The 14,992-nt window shown below is 44.8% G+C and overlaps 1 protein-coding gene across 5 annotated transcripts in view; it reads right to left on the reverse strand.

The window, feature by feature from the left end:
• The window catches only part of LOC144761272 (uncharacterized), a 266,932-nt gene that overhangs the window by 36,708 nt on the left and 215,232 nt on the right, over positions 1-14,992 (reverse strand). For all 5 annotated transcript variants that reach the window (XM_078646723.1, XM_078646722.1, XM_078646720.1 and 2 more), the window contains exon 12: positions 4,692-4,757. In XM_078646723.1, the coding sequence (XP_078502849.1) occupies positions 4,692-4,757 (66 nt within the window). The remainder of the gene's footprint in view (positions 1-4,691; positions 4,758-14,992) is intronic.

A 14,992-nucleotide genomic window follows, 5' to 3' on the forward strand; every position in this document is an offset into this window, starting at 1 on the left:
GAGCCCCCCGCCAGAGGAGAACAGCCCAGTGAGTGTTGAAGGGCTGTGGGGGAAGCTCCGGGTGTGCATCGTGGTGCCTTGCGAGTGGCCCTGTCTAGCAGCGGGCCGCTCCAACAGGGGGCATGCTTTCATTGCCGAGTCTACGTGGCTCCAACGAGGCCCCAGTAATTTTGAGAGCCAGATGGATCCATCAGGGGGCATGTTTGATTCCGGGGAGCCCCCGTGGTCCCCACCGTGCATTGGGGCATTATTCTCCTTTCAGAGCCTCAGTGGCTCCACCAGTGAGCATGTTTTATTTTTAAGTGCCAGTGCGCTCCACAGTATTTTGGGGACAAGTTCTTTTTCCCTAGTAGCGCAAAGTGATTTAAGGAGCCAGTGTGCTCCATGGGGCAAATTCCTGCCAGAGCCTGTGTGGCTCCAACGCCCCGCAGCATTTGTTCTAGAGCCTGGAGGGCTCCAACATGTGGCACAGTTGTTCCTAAGGGCTAGTGAGAGCCCATGCCGCATTTTCCCAGCTGCCCAGCAAGTAGTGGGCAGCTGCACCGTTTAGGCATTTCTCTTAGGGGACATGTTCTTTTGACTCTAGGAGTGAGACGCACTCCTTCGCCCATACCTTGGCCTCCACAGCTGCGCGGCACTTAGTGGCAGCTGCAGAGTTTAAGCCTCATGTTGTTGTTCTCAGCTGCCCAGCAAGTAGTGGGCAGCTGCAACGTTTAGGTTTGGTGCAGTGGCGCAACCTTGTCTTTCGCTGCCTAGGCAGCAGCCCTGACTCTCTGGACATAGGGCGTTTGAGCCCCCGTTTTAGATGGACAGTTGGCCAGATGGATGGTTACTTCTATAGGGCGCCAGGCCCTAAGGTGATTTATGTGCTAATAGTTTTGGGTGCTAGGAAATGTATTGTGTATAGTATGTTTTGCGCACCCTGTTTGATACCTCTAGATATGGTTTATGCTTATGAGGTTGTTTTACCTATTTAGGTTTGTGTTAGGAATATTATACTTCCCTGTGTGATTTACGCCCCTAGTGTAATGTTTACTTAGGTGGTTAGGGTCTATAGTATTAAGACTTGTGGGATACTGTGCATGATGGAGTTCATGTCACAGACTGTTGCAAAGTACAGTGATTACCAGTGTTTACTGGTTGTACGTTCTATGACCTATTTTACTTGGATGTGTATGATCTAGTTCACTTTTACCAAGTTCACTCTGTGATGATCCTGACAGTGGTCCATGTGGCCCTGTCAGGTGTACATAATTCCTTGTAAATAGTGCCACAGTTGGCACAGTGTACATAATGTGTTTACTATTCTAATGTGTTTTGAGAATACAAAGGCTATTTTTGATATAATAACCTTGTGTGGAGTTCCTTTTGTGGGGGGCCTGGGATGTTGTTGCTGGTGTGTGCGTGCACAAATGCTTTACACATTGCCTCCGGGATAAGCCTTACTGCTCGTGCCATGCTACCAAGGGGGTGAGCAGGGGTTATCTTTGGAGTGTAACTCCCTTGCCCAAACTAGAGTGGTGGTCTCTGCCTGGCTTTGGCGCAAGCCTCAGCCAACCAGAGATCCCATTTCTAACAGAGTCCTCAGGGGTTACATTGTCATGTGTATTGTATCACACAGTTCCCTCAGATCATGAGAAGCGAACTATGCAAGTTTTATTGGATACCCATTGGAAATTCTTTGGGGATAGAACTGATTCTATCACAAGTCTATGGACAGCTTATCCCCTATCACTGGTAAATTATACGTATGTGTATCCTCCCACCTTTGGTAAAAAGTGAATTTGGCTTGGGATACCTGGGACCTTGCCCATATTATAGAAAACTGAGAGGCACAGGATATCTGGGATGTATGCCTGAAATTTATTGTGGTGATTTATGCTTTAGCAAAAGAAATATTACTTTGACAGGTTGGCATTACCAAGATCTGACTGTCACTCAAGAGGTAGGAACATATCCTGCTTGTTGTCCTGAACTAAATAGTACTGATACTTATTTGTATCTTACTGTTCTGGAGAAATAGTATACAAAATGCTCTACATTTAGGGAAAAAGGAGGACCCCCAGTATAAAATGAATGAGCACTAGATATGCTCCATTAGATTATCAAGGTCCTCTCTATGCACACCCTGGTTTTTATTTTCTATCCAATGGCACGTACTGCAATATGTACTATGGTACAGAGGATTTGGCTGTGGGAATGGTGTTACCTCTTGGGGTACCTTGTAGGCATAGTAGACCGAATATAAGATGGGTAAAAAGAACATTGAACAAGGAATTCTGCAAGAGAGTTACCAATTTAGAAGTTAATAACTATAGCAATGGTATTACTTTTGGGTATATCCTTTCTTCTATTATTCCATTCGGTGGCACTGCTATGGCAAGAGGTGAACGTGCTAGAGAGTATTTTGGGTGTAAATTACAGATTTGATCCAATTGGACAGTGGCAGCTTTATGGGATATCACCACTCAATTAGAAAGTATGCACATATACTTTATTCTAGCTAAGAATGATGGAGCATGCGCTGTTATAGGAGATCATTGTGTGGTCGGCATCACAAATATGGAAAAAAATATTACCCAAAATATTTTAGACATCTTGGAGAATGTTAAAGGCATGGAGAGTGACTATTGGAGTTGCTCCTTGTTTGGTGGGTGGGGTTGGATCTTAGAAAAGGTGATACATTTCATTGTTATCCTAATTTGCTGATGTGTACTGATACAGTGTCTTCCCTTATGTTGCTCAAAGTTGTGCCACTTATCTTACACCCAAACAAAGTACAATTCATGATACAAATGCAAAAGTAATGCTTCAGCAAAAGCCTGATACCCTCATGCAGTTGGAGGAGGGAGTCTTTTGATCGGATACTTCCCTGGCAGATTCTATCCCTGATGTTACTTGTGTTGCTAACGACTAATATTACATCTCCCTTTCAGTGAGCTCTATTCATATATTTATTCATATTTGATCAATTATTGTCTAAATAATAATGTTTCTCCTAATTATTAGAATTGTAAAGACATTTACCTGATAGCACAAATTAAGATGATTTAGCATATAAATTCTAAAGGGAGGGTCTGATAGTATTGAAACGTAGTTTCACTATTTTACTCGTGTTTTACCCTAAATTATGTTAGCATTTATATGTCTAATACGATATATTTGTATATTGTGTGTAAGACGTAATCAGTTGATTCAGATGTCGCATTCGTTGGGTTTGACATCTGTGCCACGTTTTTAGTTGGAAAAGACGGCATGTTTTGTTGCAGTCAAAACTGTTACTTGCACATTTGAAACTGTTGTTTGCCCATTTACGAGAAATAGGCCTTGGTGAGTTTCTTTTGTTCAATGCTCATGTTAGCTCATTAGTGCATGCCTTTACTCTTAGATCACGGCCTTCTCCCGCCAAGCTAGAGGGAAGGATAGGCCAGACGATCTTGAAATGTAGATAGCATGTACCAGGCTGCATAATCGAGACTTAAGTTCTGTACCCCTATTGTATTACGAAAGCTGTCAGTGTTTTTCCATGGTAGGTGGGTCTTTGTGGACTCTGCAACATACATAATGTAACTTTATGCATGTTAAAGTCAGTCCCTCAACAGCCATCATAGGCGGCTGGTCAGATTGGACTCCACTGCAGTGTATTTTATTAATAAACTAGTTTGCTTGTATCCTCTACTGCGTCATCAACTCTTCATTCTTGGAAGCCTAGAGGAGGTTTAGCGTAGCGGGTGGCCCTAATCGGGTCACTTCCTTCACTGGTAACATTGCTTTGGTTCCTTCTACTAATAATTGCAGCACTTGTGGTTTACACTAGAATCCAATTGCTTCAATAAATGTTTGAATTGCCAATTTACATATTTCTTGTGTCTCCCTTTGGGCATGTCTAAGGTAAAAACAAAAAGATAGATCTGGGTCCATGATTTTCCTGGGCGGGAGATCAGAGTGGTCGTGTTCTAAGGTTTCAGACACCATGCGGTATGCTGTCAGGTTTAGGGGGCCAGATGGCACACTGTGATATAGCAGCCAGGAATTGGGCCAACCGATTCTGATGATATGAGTTGACTAAGTTCCCATATTTTGACACGTATGTTGTCCAACCACACAGTTTAACTTGATTAGTAGGAACCATATCGCACGGGAATTCATTGATAGAATGCTTTGTAACCCTAAGGATGAGCCAAAGCGCATCAATAGAAGGATGCGCTTTGTTTTCTCTAATCAAAGTGCGAGGAACAAGAAAACAAATCAGGCTGCCCTTCCTTTGGCCATTCATGGAAAGCCTAACAACTAAATCTTTGCAGAGGTTAAAGATGGAAACACATTTACACAAAATGGTGAAATGTAACAAAGGTCTTCATAACAGGCCCAGCCACAGGATTCTGGGTTTGGGAGGGATGTTAAGAAGAATGGGTGATTCAGAACGATGTATTTGGGAACGGGGAAAATTAACTCAAGGTTTCAGAGACCTGCGGTTATAGAATGACAATTTTAACATGCATACAAAGGGAAAGTTACACTTATTTGGTATTTCAGATTTCAATATATTTGTTCACAATTTGGCAAGGCAAGTACATTTCTATGTTGCTATTCTCTATAGAAATGGACATTACATATAGCCTTTAAATGGCGCAATGCTTGGATTATAGACCCATACATCAGCTGGATGTTGGGTTAAAGTGAATGCTTACGTATTGAAATCCCATCTCTTGGATTTTCTTCCTCTTGCTCTTCTCGTGTTGGTTTCGATTTGTGGTCTGAAGTGCAGATGATAGTTTCCATTGGCGAATAAAAAAGAGAGGATTAAGAGTGAGTGCTTGCAGTAAGGAGCCTTAAATTCTAGACACAACCTACACACACAGTGTCATTGCTTCACGGGCACTAGTGTTGGCAGAGAGGGGCCAGAAGGAGTCCATGCCCAGCTCTCTTAGTCCAAGTCCTTCCTTGGGTCCAAACACCATAGGTGTTGAATGTGAAAGAGGTAACATGGGGAAACATATGTAAAGAGTCTATTGAACTCATTTTAAAATAGGGTGCTGAGATTTAACCATTACAAAAAGAAGAAAATTATGAGCAATTATATGATATGATAGGGGAAATAATTGAAAGGATTGGGATGAAGGGTAAGAGGGTACTTCCAGACAATTGTGCTGTGAAGCTGGAGTCCAAATTACAGAAAGACAAAATGCAGCAAAATCTGCACAGAAAGATAGTGGGGGCTCGCCGAGGGAGTGCTGAGAGGCAGTGGGACGGGGCTGGGGAGGGCCAGGGTTGGGTGTAGTAAACACCAGCATGCAGCGGAGCGGAGTTAAGTAAATAAATAAATAAAACAATATACATTGCGTGCACCGCATCGCCGAGTTGGTGTTGCGGCACGCGGAATGTAAATTGTGCTATTTATTTATTTATCTACTTAACTCCGTTCCGCCGTATGCTGGAGTTTACTACCCCCCAATGTGCCCCTCCCCACCCCACTCCACCACTTGCAGCACTGCCTAGGCGAGCCGCCACTGCAGAAAGAGCCTCAAATCCATGAGGAAATAGAAGGAAATTCATGACGTAATAATATGAGGATAGTGGGGATTCCTGATGTCCTCAAAGATGGTGCAGAAGGGGAATCCCTAATCATGTGGATCACCCACTTACTTAGGGATTTCCCACTTTCTAGAACATGTTGGAGTCCATACAATACCCTGAAATCAGGCACTCCCCCCAGAACTGGTAGAGTTTTTCGAAGACTCTCTCAATAAGGAGAACATTCTGTCTAAAGCATGTGAGAAAAGGTTAATTTAGTCTTCTGCTGAAAACTGTTTATCCATATTTCCTGGATATCCCTGTAGAATATCCAGGTGATCAAGAGAAATGAGATTATGCCATTTCAAACTAAAGAAAATTGGTCCAGATTCACAAAAGTAACCTGAGACAAAATCCTAACTTATTGGACAACAAATTGGTACACTGGAGTTTTTATAGCGGTTCAGTACATGTCCTCAAAGAAGAGATTCCTCTGCCTTAAACCCAGCTCCAAGAGAAATGCTTTCAATGACTTCAAGAAATATCATAATAGGTAAAGATTTTATTTGTATCACTTGTCTGCATTTAGATATGACCTATAGCCAATGTCACGCGGCTCTCCGTATGATATATATTCATATAATCACTGCAACATAATAATTGTTGAATTAGTAATCTTTTTCACCATTCTTGTAACTCTGGTAACAATGATTTGTTTCCTTCTACTAATAGTTGCAGCACATGTGTTTTACAGAAAAATCCAATTGCTTCATAAATGTTTGGAATGCCAATTTACGTATTTCTAGTGTCTCCCTTTGGGCATGCCTAAGGTAAAAAGAAAAAGGTAGACCTGTTTCCATGATTTCCCTGGGAGGGAGATCAAAGTGGTTGTGTTCTAAGGTTTCAGACACCATCCGGTACCCTGTCGGATTTAGGGGTTCAGATGGTGCACTGTGAGCTAGCAGCCAGGAAAGGGGCCAACTGATTCTGATGATATGAGTGGACTAAGATCCCATATTTTGACTCATATGTTGTACAACCGCACAGTTTCACTTGATTTGTAGGAACCATAGGGCACAGGAATTCATTGATATAAAGCTTTGTACCTCTGAGGACAAGCCGAAGTGTATCAATGGAAGGATGCTCTTTGTTTTCTGAAGCGCAGATCATAAACTTTGCCAGTGTAACTTTATATTATCCTGCCATAATAACATCAGCTTGAAGTGCATTTGGGCATCTGGCTGCAATAAATTGCTTTTTTTTGTTTGTCACTCAGGGCCAGCAACCATGAATGACAGCAAGTGATACAGTAGTCGCCTTGAGACAAGGAGAACTTATCCACTTCTCTGCTGTCGAAAATGGGTATGTTTGGCCAGTGGTACCCTGTTTGCGTTGTTGTTGCCAGTGGTACCCTGTTTGCATTGTTGTTGCCAGTGGTACCCTGCTTGTGTTGTTGTTGCTTGCGAGTTTCTCGGTAATGGCCCCTTTCTAGTTAACTGTTGTTATTATTCCTTTCTTGGGTAGTGATTGTGGAGTATTGTATCCTTTTGGGTCCGAAGAGGGGATAAGGTCGTATGTCCTGATTATTGGCAGAATTATCAGGTCATCACAGGGTCCCAAGATTTCTCCTGTTCTCGGATGCCCAACTGGTTTGGACGCAGACAGAGGAAGAAACCGATGCTGTTCTGAATGAAGCAGTCCCCCCGGAAATAAGGGGTGCTCAGGGTTCCACTTCATCTGATTCACAGGAACCTGATCCCAGTCCCGGGCGCCCCATGAATTTCTGATTCCTCTTCGAGATGAGACAGTGCCTGGAAAAGAGAGGTACAATTTTCATCCTCAATGGAAAAGTAGTGCGCAAAAAGAAAAGTGAGTGTAGTTAGAATGGACTTTATTGGCTAAAACAAGTAAAAATGTCCCTTGTTTTTGCTTCTTCCCATTAGATTAGAGATTAGGAGATTGATGCACTACCTGTGACGCAGGACAGAATAAGTTGAGGGTATCTTCCAAGGAGGGAGAGTGCCCTATCCTGGAAACAGTGAACATTTGCTGATGAGCTGCAAAAGTGTGGCTCCAACAGGAAAGTGCTCAATAGCACAACCGAGGAGTGAACAATAGAAGCCTGCCAGGGAGGCTGATTCTCGATTCTTTTTGGCTTTTCTTTTTTACTTTTTTAGCTTTGTGTGCCCTTTCCCCATCATTGGCTGCATCATAATTCGTTTTTTTCTTTGATGCTTTGACTAGTGAATATAAACATAGAAAAAACGTATCTTTTTGGTTCTCCTCTTGCAGCAGATGAACAGGTTTTTGTCGCACTACGCCCAGGGCAGGTTAGCTTTGAATTGCTACTCAGGAAGAAGATATTTTGTATTGCTGTGCAATGTTAGGTCCATGGCAAAACATCAGTTTGAAATCTGGGATATGATTAATTCTCACTCTCCGGAAATCTGCTTTATGACAGAAACCTGGTTAACTTCTACCAATCATCCAATGATAAATATTGCCATCCCAGAAGAATATAAGTTTATTCACCTAGATAGGACTGGAAAAATGGTCCGGTGGGATAGCCATCGCATGTAAACATTATATTAATATTTCTTGGCTGAACTCCATATCAGAGGAGGATTTGGAAATTGGCATTTTCAAAGCGACATTTTCAGCTTCTGAGAGCTGGTCAGGAGCCTTAGTGTATCGGCCGCCTGGCCCTAAAACCGATTTCACAAACCGGTTAGTTGACCTGATAGCCACCCATGTCCTAGCAACAAATAAGTTCCTAGTTTTAGGAGACTGTAATTTTCATGGGGAACTGGCCTCTACAGCAGAGGTGAATAAACTCCTTATGGATATGGAACAGCTTGGGCTTCCACAAAGAATACGAGGCCCTACCCATAACGGGGGGCATACATTAGATCTAATGTTTACTAATATAAATGCAATTGAGTATGACCCTCCGTGGCCCCTCACATGGACTGACCACTCCTTGATTAAGTTCACCTCCCCACGGTCTCTACAGGGGCTGCACTGCCGGGCTACTGGCAATCATAAAACGGCTCAGAGACCATGGAATAAACTTACTTCACAAGCCTTTGAGGCAGCTTTCCAGTCAATCCCCCAGTTAGATGAACAGGGTGTAGAGAAAATGTTGGCAGGGTTTAACGAAGGGATAAGGAAGGTGCTAAATGTTATTAATCCCAGCAAATCAAAAGCCTGCCCTAACCGAAATCGCCCATCAGCTAAGTGGTTCACCTCCGAATTAAGTCAGGAAAAGTCATATTGTAAGAGACTGGAAAGACAGTGGAGACGACAAAAAACTGCCCAGTTTAGACAACTCTTTAAAGTAGCCCTAACGACCTATCACCAAAATTTAAAGGCTGCCCGATGCCTATTTATTGCAAATCAAATTAAGGGCTCAAATAACTGTGCGAAAGCTCTATTTCATATTGTAAAAGGCTTCGTTGAGCCGGAGATATGCAAGCAACCTGCAACCGAATCCAAAGACCTGTGAAATGCACTGGCTGGATTTTTTCAGGAGAAGATTGAGAAAATGTATGCTAATTCTCCCCTAGAAAGTCTGGCTGTTCCACCTTGCACTGCGAATTCATCCACTGCTAGGGCTAGGACCGACTGTTCGTTGGAAAGCTTCGAACCCATCTCCCTAGTTGAGACCGAAAGGGCCTTAGAGACCGCAAAATCGGGCTCACCGGCAGATCTTTGCCCTCCGAAGTTTATGGCACTTCTGTCCCATTCTCTAGCCGCTATGGTGCAAACATTTTTCAACTGCTCCATTCTAGAAGGGGTCATCCCCTTGCCTTGGAAAGAAGCATTTGTTCGTCCCATCCTGAAAAAGCCCACGGCAAACCCCTTGGAACTGGGCAACTATTGCCCAATATCCCTGCTCCCTTTACTAGGAAAAATACTTGAAGGGCTGATCAATAAGCAGCTTAACTGCTATCTGGAGACAAACGATATCCTGGACCCCTCACAGTCAGGTTTTCTAGCGGTGACAGATTCTCTGAGAACTACGGTGGACATGGGTGGATCAGCTATTTTGGTTTTGCTTGACCTCTCCGCGGCCTTTGATACCATGTCTCATACTAGGTTGGCGGAGAGGCTAAGCTCCATCGGCATTGGTGGTCTAGCTCTCAAATGGCTCCAACATTTTTTGACTGACCGCTCTCAAACGGTCATCATGGGCCCCCACCAAGCAGAAAAAACATCCTTAGACAAAGGCGTTCCCCAGGGCTCCTGCCTTAGCCCCACCTTGTTTAATATCTATATGGCCCCTTTGGCGAGGGTGGTGGAAGCTCTGGGGTTCGAAGTCATTTCGTACACGGATGACACCCAGTTGATATTTGACATCGGTCAGAACCTGGAAGCAGACAGACTCCGTTTTGTCTCGTTTTGCCGCAATATCCAACTGGATGATCGACAATCGTCTCCAGTTAAATCCGGGAAAAACGGAAGTCATGCTTCTAGGGAAAGCCGCAGCAGTATGGTCGGAGGACTGGTGGCCACGACAACTAGGCCTGTCGCCAACACCCAAACAGTGCGTGAACAACTTGGGCATTAAACTAAACCACACTCTATCTATGCAAGACCATGTAGCCTCAGCTTCTGGATCCTGTTAGTACAGGCTTAGGCTACTGAGGAAAATTCTACCTTTTGTCCCGACGGAACACCGCAAAACCCTGACCCAAGCCTTAGTCCTTAGTCGTATGGACTATGGGAATGCCTTACTGGCAGAGGTCGGAATCACTTCACTGAAAAAACTTCAGGTAGTTTAGAACACGGCGGCCAGGCTGGTCCTGAATATGCCGTCAGGATCATCATCGCATCCCCTACTAAGAAAGCTGCACTGGCTGCCGATTAAACAGAGAGCCTTTTTTTAAATTTGCTGCCTGACTTACTGTGCTCTCCAGGGACAGGGTCCCCTGTATCTCCAAAGGAAACTAAAAAAGTACATCCCTAGTCGTTCCTTGAGATCTAGTACACTCCAGCTCCTCCAGGTGCCCTGCATTAGGCGTCGTAGATCTGGGGGCCTGGCTTTCTCCTTCTTGGCTCCCAAGTACTGGAATAGTCTTCCAGCCTACCTACGAGATATACCGTCCTACTTAAATTTTAGGAAAATGCTAAAGGCCTTCCTGTACTAGGCTCCCTTTTTTTTTTTCTCTGCGCTGCCCTCCTATCCGGAGTATTCTGAGTAAAGCGCCGAGATGCCCCCGGTGATTCGAGCGCTATACAAAAGGGCGTAACATAACATAACATAACATATTGTAGCTATGATACTGTTTCTATTGGGGGAGGGGGCTGTTCTGGATAATGGAGTCTGTTGGACTCGGCCCTTTTGGCAGGTTCACCCCTAAACTTTTTGCCTTTTAATATGACATGATGATAGTCATTTTAGGCGTCTGCGCACTTTAGCACTGTGGCCCAGTGTAAAGTGCGTGCGCTCTCTGAGTGCGTGTGGTGAGATTGGCCTGCCCTCCCATAGGAATGCATGGGGAATATGTGTGTCCATGGTAGTTCCTGATGTGTGGGGACTGCAGGGGCGAGTTTGGTATGTGTGAACTTGTGAGATTAAATGCTGTGCGATGATGTGTGCAGATTTAACGTGACTAGTGGAGAAGTGCCCCTTTTAGAAGTTGGCATTTCTGTGTGCAGTGAATGTGATGCATCTGATGTCCCTGACCCATCCTGTGAATAGGAGAAGAGGAGCTGAGCAAAACAAAGTGCTCAAGTGCTCCCAAACCAGTTGCATCTGGTTTTCCTTAAACCCTGTGCTGGGTGACAAATGATTTTTCTGTATAAAAGAGGGGGTGTGACCCCAAGATTTTGTTCTTATTTTCAACTTGAAACTACCAGGGGCGTGCTTCTGCTGGGGCCCAGGGGAAGGCTTGCCTCCCTGGGCCCTAACCTCCCCCTGGATGCCAGGAGGATTTTTCTTATTGGGAGCTATTTTGCTCTATCTTTGATGTCCAGGACTTCTTGGGACCCTTTATGCTCCAGTTCTCTGTTAAACTGGGTGTTCTTTTACCCTTTGCATCTGGGAAGCGCTTTATTTTAAATTGCCCTGTTATTGAGGGAGCCTACCCCTCATTGCTGCATTTATTTTTTCAGCGCATGTGCACACCCCGCTTATTTGAGGTTCTCTAGTGTGCAGGTGCCCACCATGTGTCTTCGTATTATTTTATACATTAATGCGGGTGCCCATCCTGCTTATGGGAACCCCGCTTGCTATATTTACTTTTAATCCCGAGGGAGCCTACCCCTCATTTTGCCCCTGAGAAGTGATCACCGTGGCGGCACGAGTCGCGGACAGGAAGTCAGGCCACCAGGTGCCTGACGGCGGGTGGGACTTCTGGGTTCAAGGAGGAAGTCCCGCACACGCCCGCAGCCTGGGGGAAGTCGCCTGCCGCTGGAGATGCCGCCCAGAAGAAGGAGGCTGGCGCATGCCGGTGTGGGGCTTCCATTGCTGAGGGAGAGCCCTGCGGGTGCCAGCCAGTAGCAGTGGAAGGCACAGGGGGCGTGAGGCACATTGCCGGTGCCTGCCCCCACTGCAAGCGCAAGAGACATCCTGCCGCCGCCCGGAGGAGCCCCCCACCAGAGGAGAACAGCCCAGTGAGTGTTGAAGGGCTGGGGGGGAAGCTCCCGGTGTGCATCGTGGTGCCTTGCGAGTGGCCCCGTCTGGCAGCGGGCCGCTCCAACAGGGGGCTTGCTTTCATTGCCGAGTCTAGGTGGCTCCACCGAGGCCCCAGTAATTTTAAGAGCCAGATGGTTCCATCAGGGGGCATGTTTGATTCCGGGGAGCCGCCGTGGGCCCCACCGTGCATTGGGGCATTATTCTCCTTTCAGAGCCTCAGTGGCTCCACCAGTGAGCATGTTTTATTTTTAAGCGCCAGTGCGCTCCACAGTATTTTGGGGGCAAGTTCTTTTTCCCTAGTGGCGCAAAGTGATTTAAGGAGCCAGTGTGCTCCATGGGGCAGATTCCTGCCAGAGCCTGTGTGGCTCCAACGCCCCGCAGCATTTGTTCTAGAGCCTGGAGGGCTCCAACATGTGGCACAGTTGTTCCTAAGGGCTAGTGAGAGCCCATGCCGCATTTTTGCTTTCCCAGCTGCCCAGCAAGTAGTGGGCAGCTGCACTGTTTAGGCATTTCTTTTAGGGGACATGTTCTTTTGACTCTAGGAGTGAGACGCACTCCTTCGCCCATACCTTGGCCTCCACAGCTGCGCGGCACTTAGTGGCAGCTGCAGAGTTTAAGCCTCATGTTGTTGTTCTCAGCTGCCCAGCAAGTAGTGGGCAGCTGCAACGTTTAGGTTTGGTGCAGTGGCGCAAGCTTGTCTTTCGCTGCCTAGGCTGCAGCCCTGACTCTCTGGACATAGGGAGTTTGAGCCCCCGTTTTAGATGGACAGTTGGCCAGATGGATGGTTACTTCTATAGGGCACCAGGCCCTAAGGTGATTTATGTGCTAATACTTGTGGGTGCTAGGAAATGTATTGTGTATAGTATGTTTTGCGCACCCTGTTTGATACCTCTAGATATGGTTTATGCTTATGAGGTTGTTTTACCTATTTAGGTTTGTGTTAGGGATATTATACTTCCCTGTGTGATTTACGCCCCTAGTGTAATGTTTACTTAGGTGGTTAGGGTCTATAGTATTTAGACTTGTGGGATACTGTGCATGATGGAGTTCATGTCACAGACTGTTGCAAAGTACAGTGATTACCAGTGTTTACTGGTTGTACGTTCTATGACCTATTTTACTTGGATGTGTATGATCTAGTTCACTTTTACCAAGTTCACTCTGTGATGATCCTGACAGTGGTCCATGTGGCCCTGTCAGGTGTACATAATTCTTTGTAAATATTGCCACAGTTGGCACAGTGTACATAATGTGTTTACTATTCTAAGGTGTTTTGAGAATACAAAGGCAATTTTTGATATAATAACCTTGTGTGGAGTTCCTTTTGTGGGGGGCCTGGGATGTTGTTGCTGGTGTGTGCGTGCACAAATGCTTTACACATTGCCTCCGGGAAAAGCCTTACTGCTTGTGCCATGCTACCAAGGGGGTGAGCAGGGGTTATCTTTGGAGTGTAACTCCCTTGCCCAAACTAGAGTGGTGGTCTCTGCCTGGCTTTGGCGCAAGCCTCAGCCAACCAGCGATCCCATTTCTAACAGAGTCCTCAGGGGTTACATTGTCATGTGTATTGTATCACGCAGTTCCCTCAGATCATGAGAAGCGAACTATGCAAGTTTTATTGGATACCCATTGGAAATTCTTTGGGGATAGAACTGATTCTATCACAAGTCTATGGACAGCTTATCCCCTATCACTGGTAAATTATACGTATGTGTATCCTCCAACCTTTGGTAAAAAGTGAATTTGGCTTGGGATACCTGGGACCTTGCCCATATTATAGGAAACTGAGAGGCACAGGATATCTGGGATGTATGCCTGAAATGTATTGTGGTGATTTATGCTTTAGCAAAAGAAATATTACTTTGACAGGTTGGCATTACCAAGATCTGACTGTCACTCAAGAGGCAGGAACATATCCTGCTTGTTGTCCTGAACTAAATAGTACTGATACTTATTTGTATCTTACTGTTCTGGAGAAATAGTATACAAAATGCTCTACATTTAGGGAAAAAGGAGGACCCCCAGTATAAAATGAATGAGCACTAGATATGCTCCATTAGATTATCAAGGTCCTCTCTATGCACACCTTGGTTTTTATTTTCTATCCAATGGCACGTATTGCAATATGTACTATGGTACAGAGGATTTGGCTGTGGGAATGGTGTTACCTTTTGGGGTACCTTGTAGGAATAGTAGACCGAATATAAGATGGGTAAAAAGAACATTGAACAAGGAATTCTGCAAGAGAGTTACCAATTTAGAAGTTAATAACTATAGCAATGGTATTACTTTTGGGTATGTCCTTTCTTCTATTATTCCATTCGGTGGTACTGCTATGGCAAGAGGTGAACGTGCTAGAGAGTATTTTGGGTGTAAATTACAGATTTGATCCAATTGGACAGTGGCAGCTTTATGGGATATCACCACTCAATTAGAAAGTATGCACATATACTTTATTCTAGCTAAGAATGATGGAGCATGCGCTGTTATAGGAGATCATTGTGTGGTCGGCATCACAAATATGGAAAAAAATATTACCCAAAATATTTTAGACATCTTGGAGAATGTTAAAGGCATGGAGAGTGACTATTGGAGTTGCTCCTTGTTTGGTGGGTGGGGTTGGATCTTAGAAAAAGTGATACATTTCATTGTTATCCTAATTTGCTGATGTGTACTGATACAGTGTCTTCCCTTATGTTGCTCAAAGTTGTGCCACTTATCTTACACCCAAACAAAGTACAATTCATGATACAAATGCAAAAGTAATGCTTCAGCAAGAGCTTGATACCCTCATGCAGTTGGAGGAGGGAGTCTTTCGATCGGATACTTCCCTGGCAGATT

Source organism: Lissotriton helveticus, chromosome 6 (genome assembly GCF_964261635.1).
Source record: "Lissotriton helveticus chromosome 6, aLisHel1.1, whole genome shotgun sequence".
Classification (NCBI taxonomy): domain Eukaryota; kingdom Metazoa; phylum Chordata; class Amphibia; order Caudata; family Salamandridae; genus Lissotriton; species Lissotriton helveticus.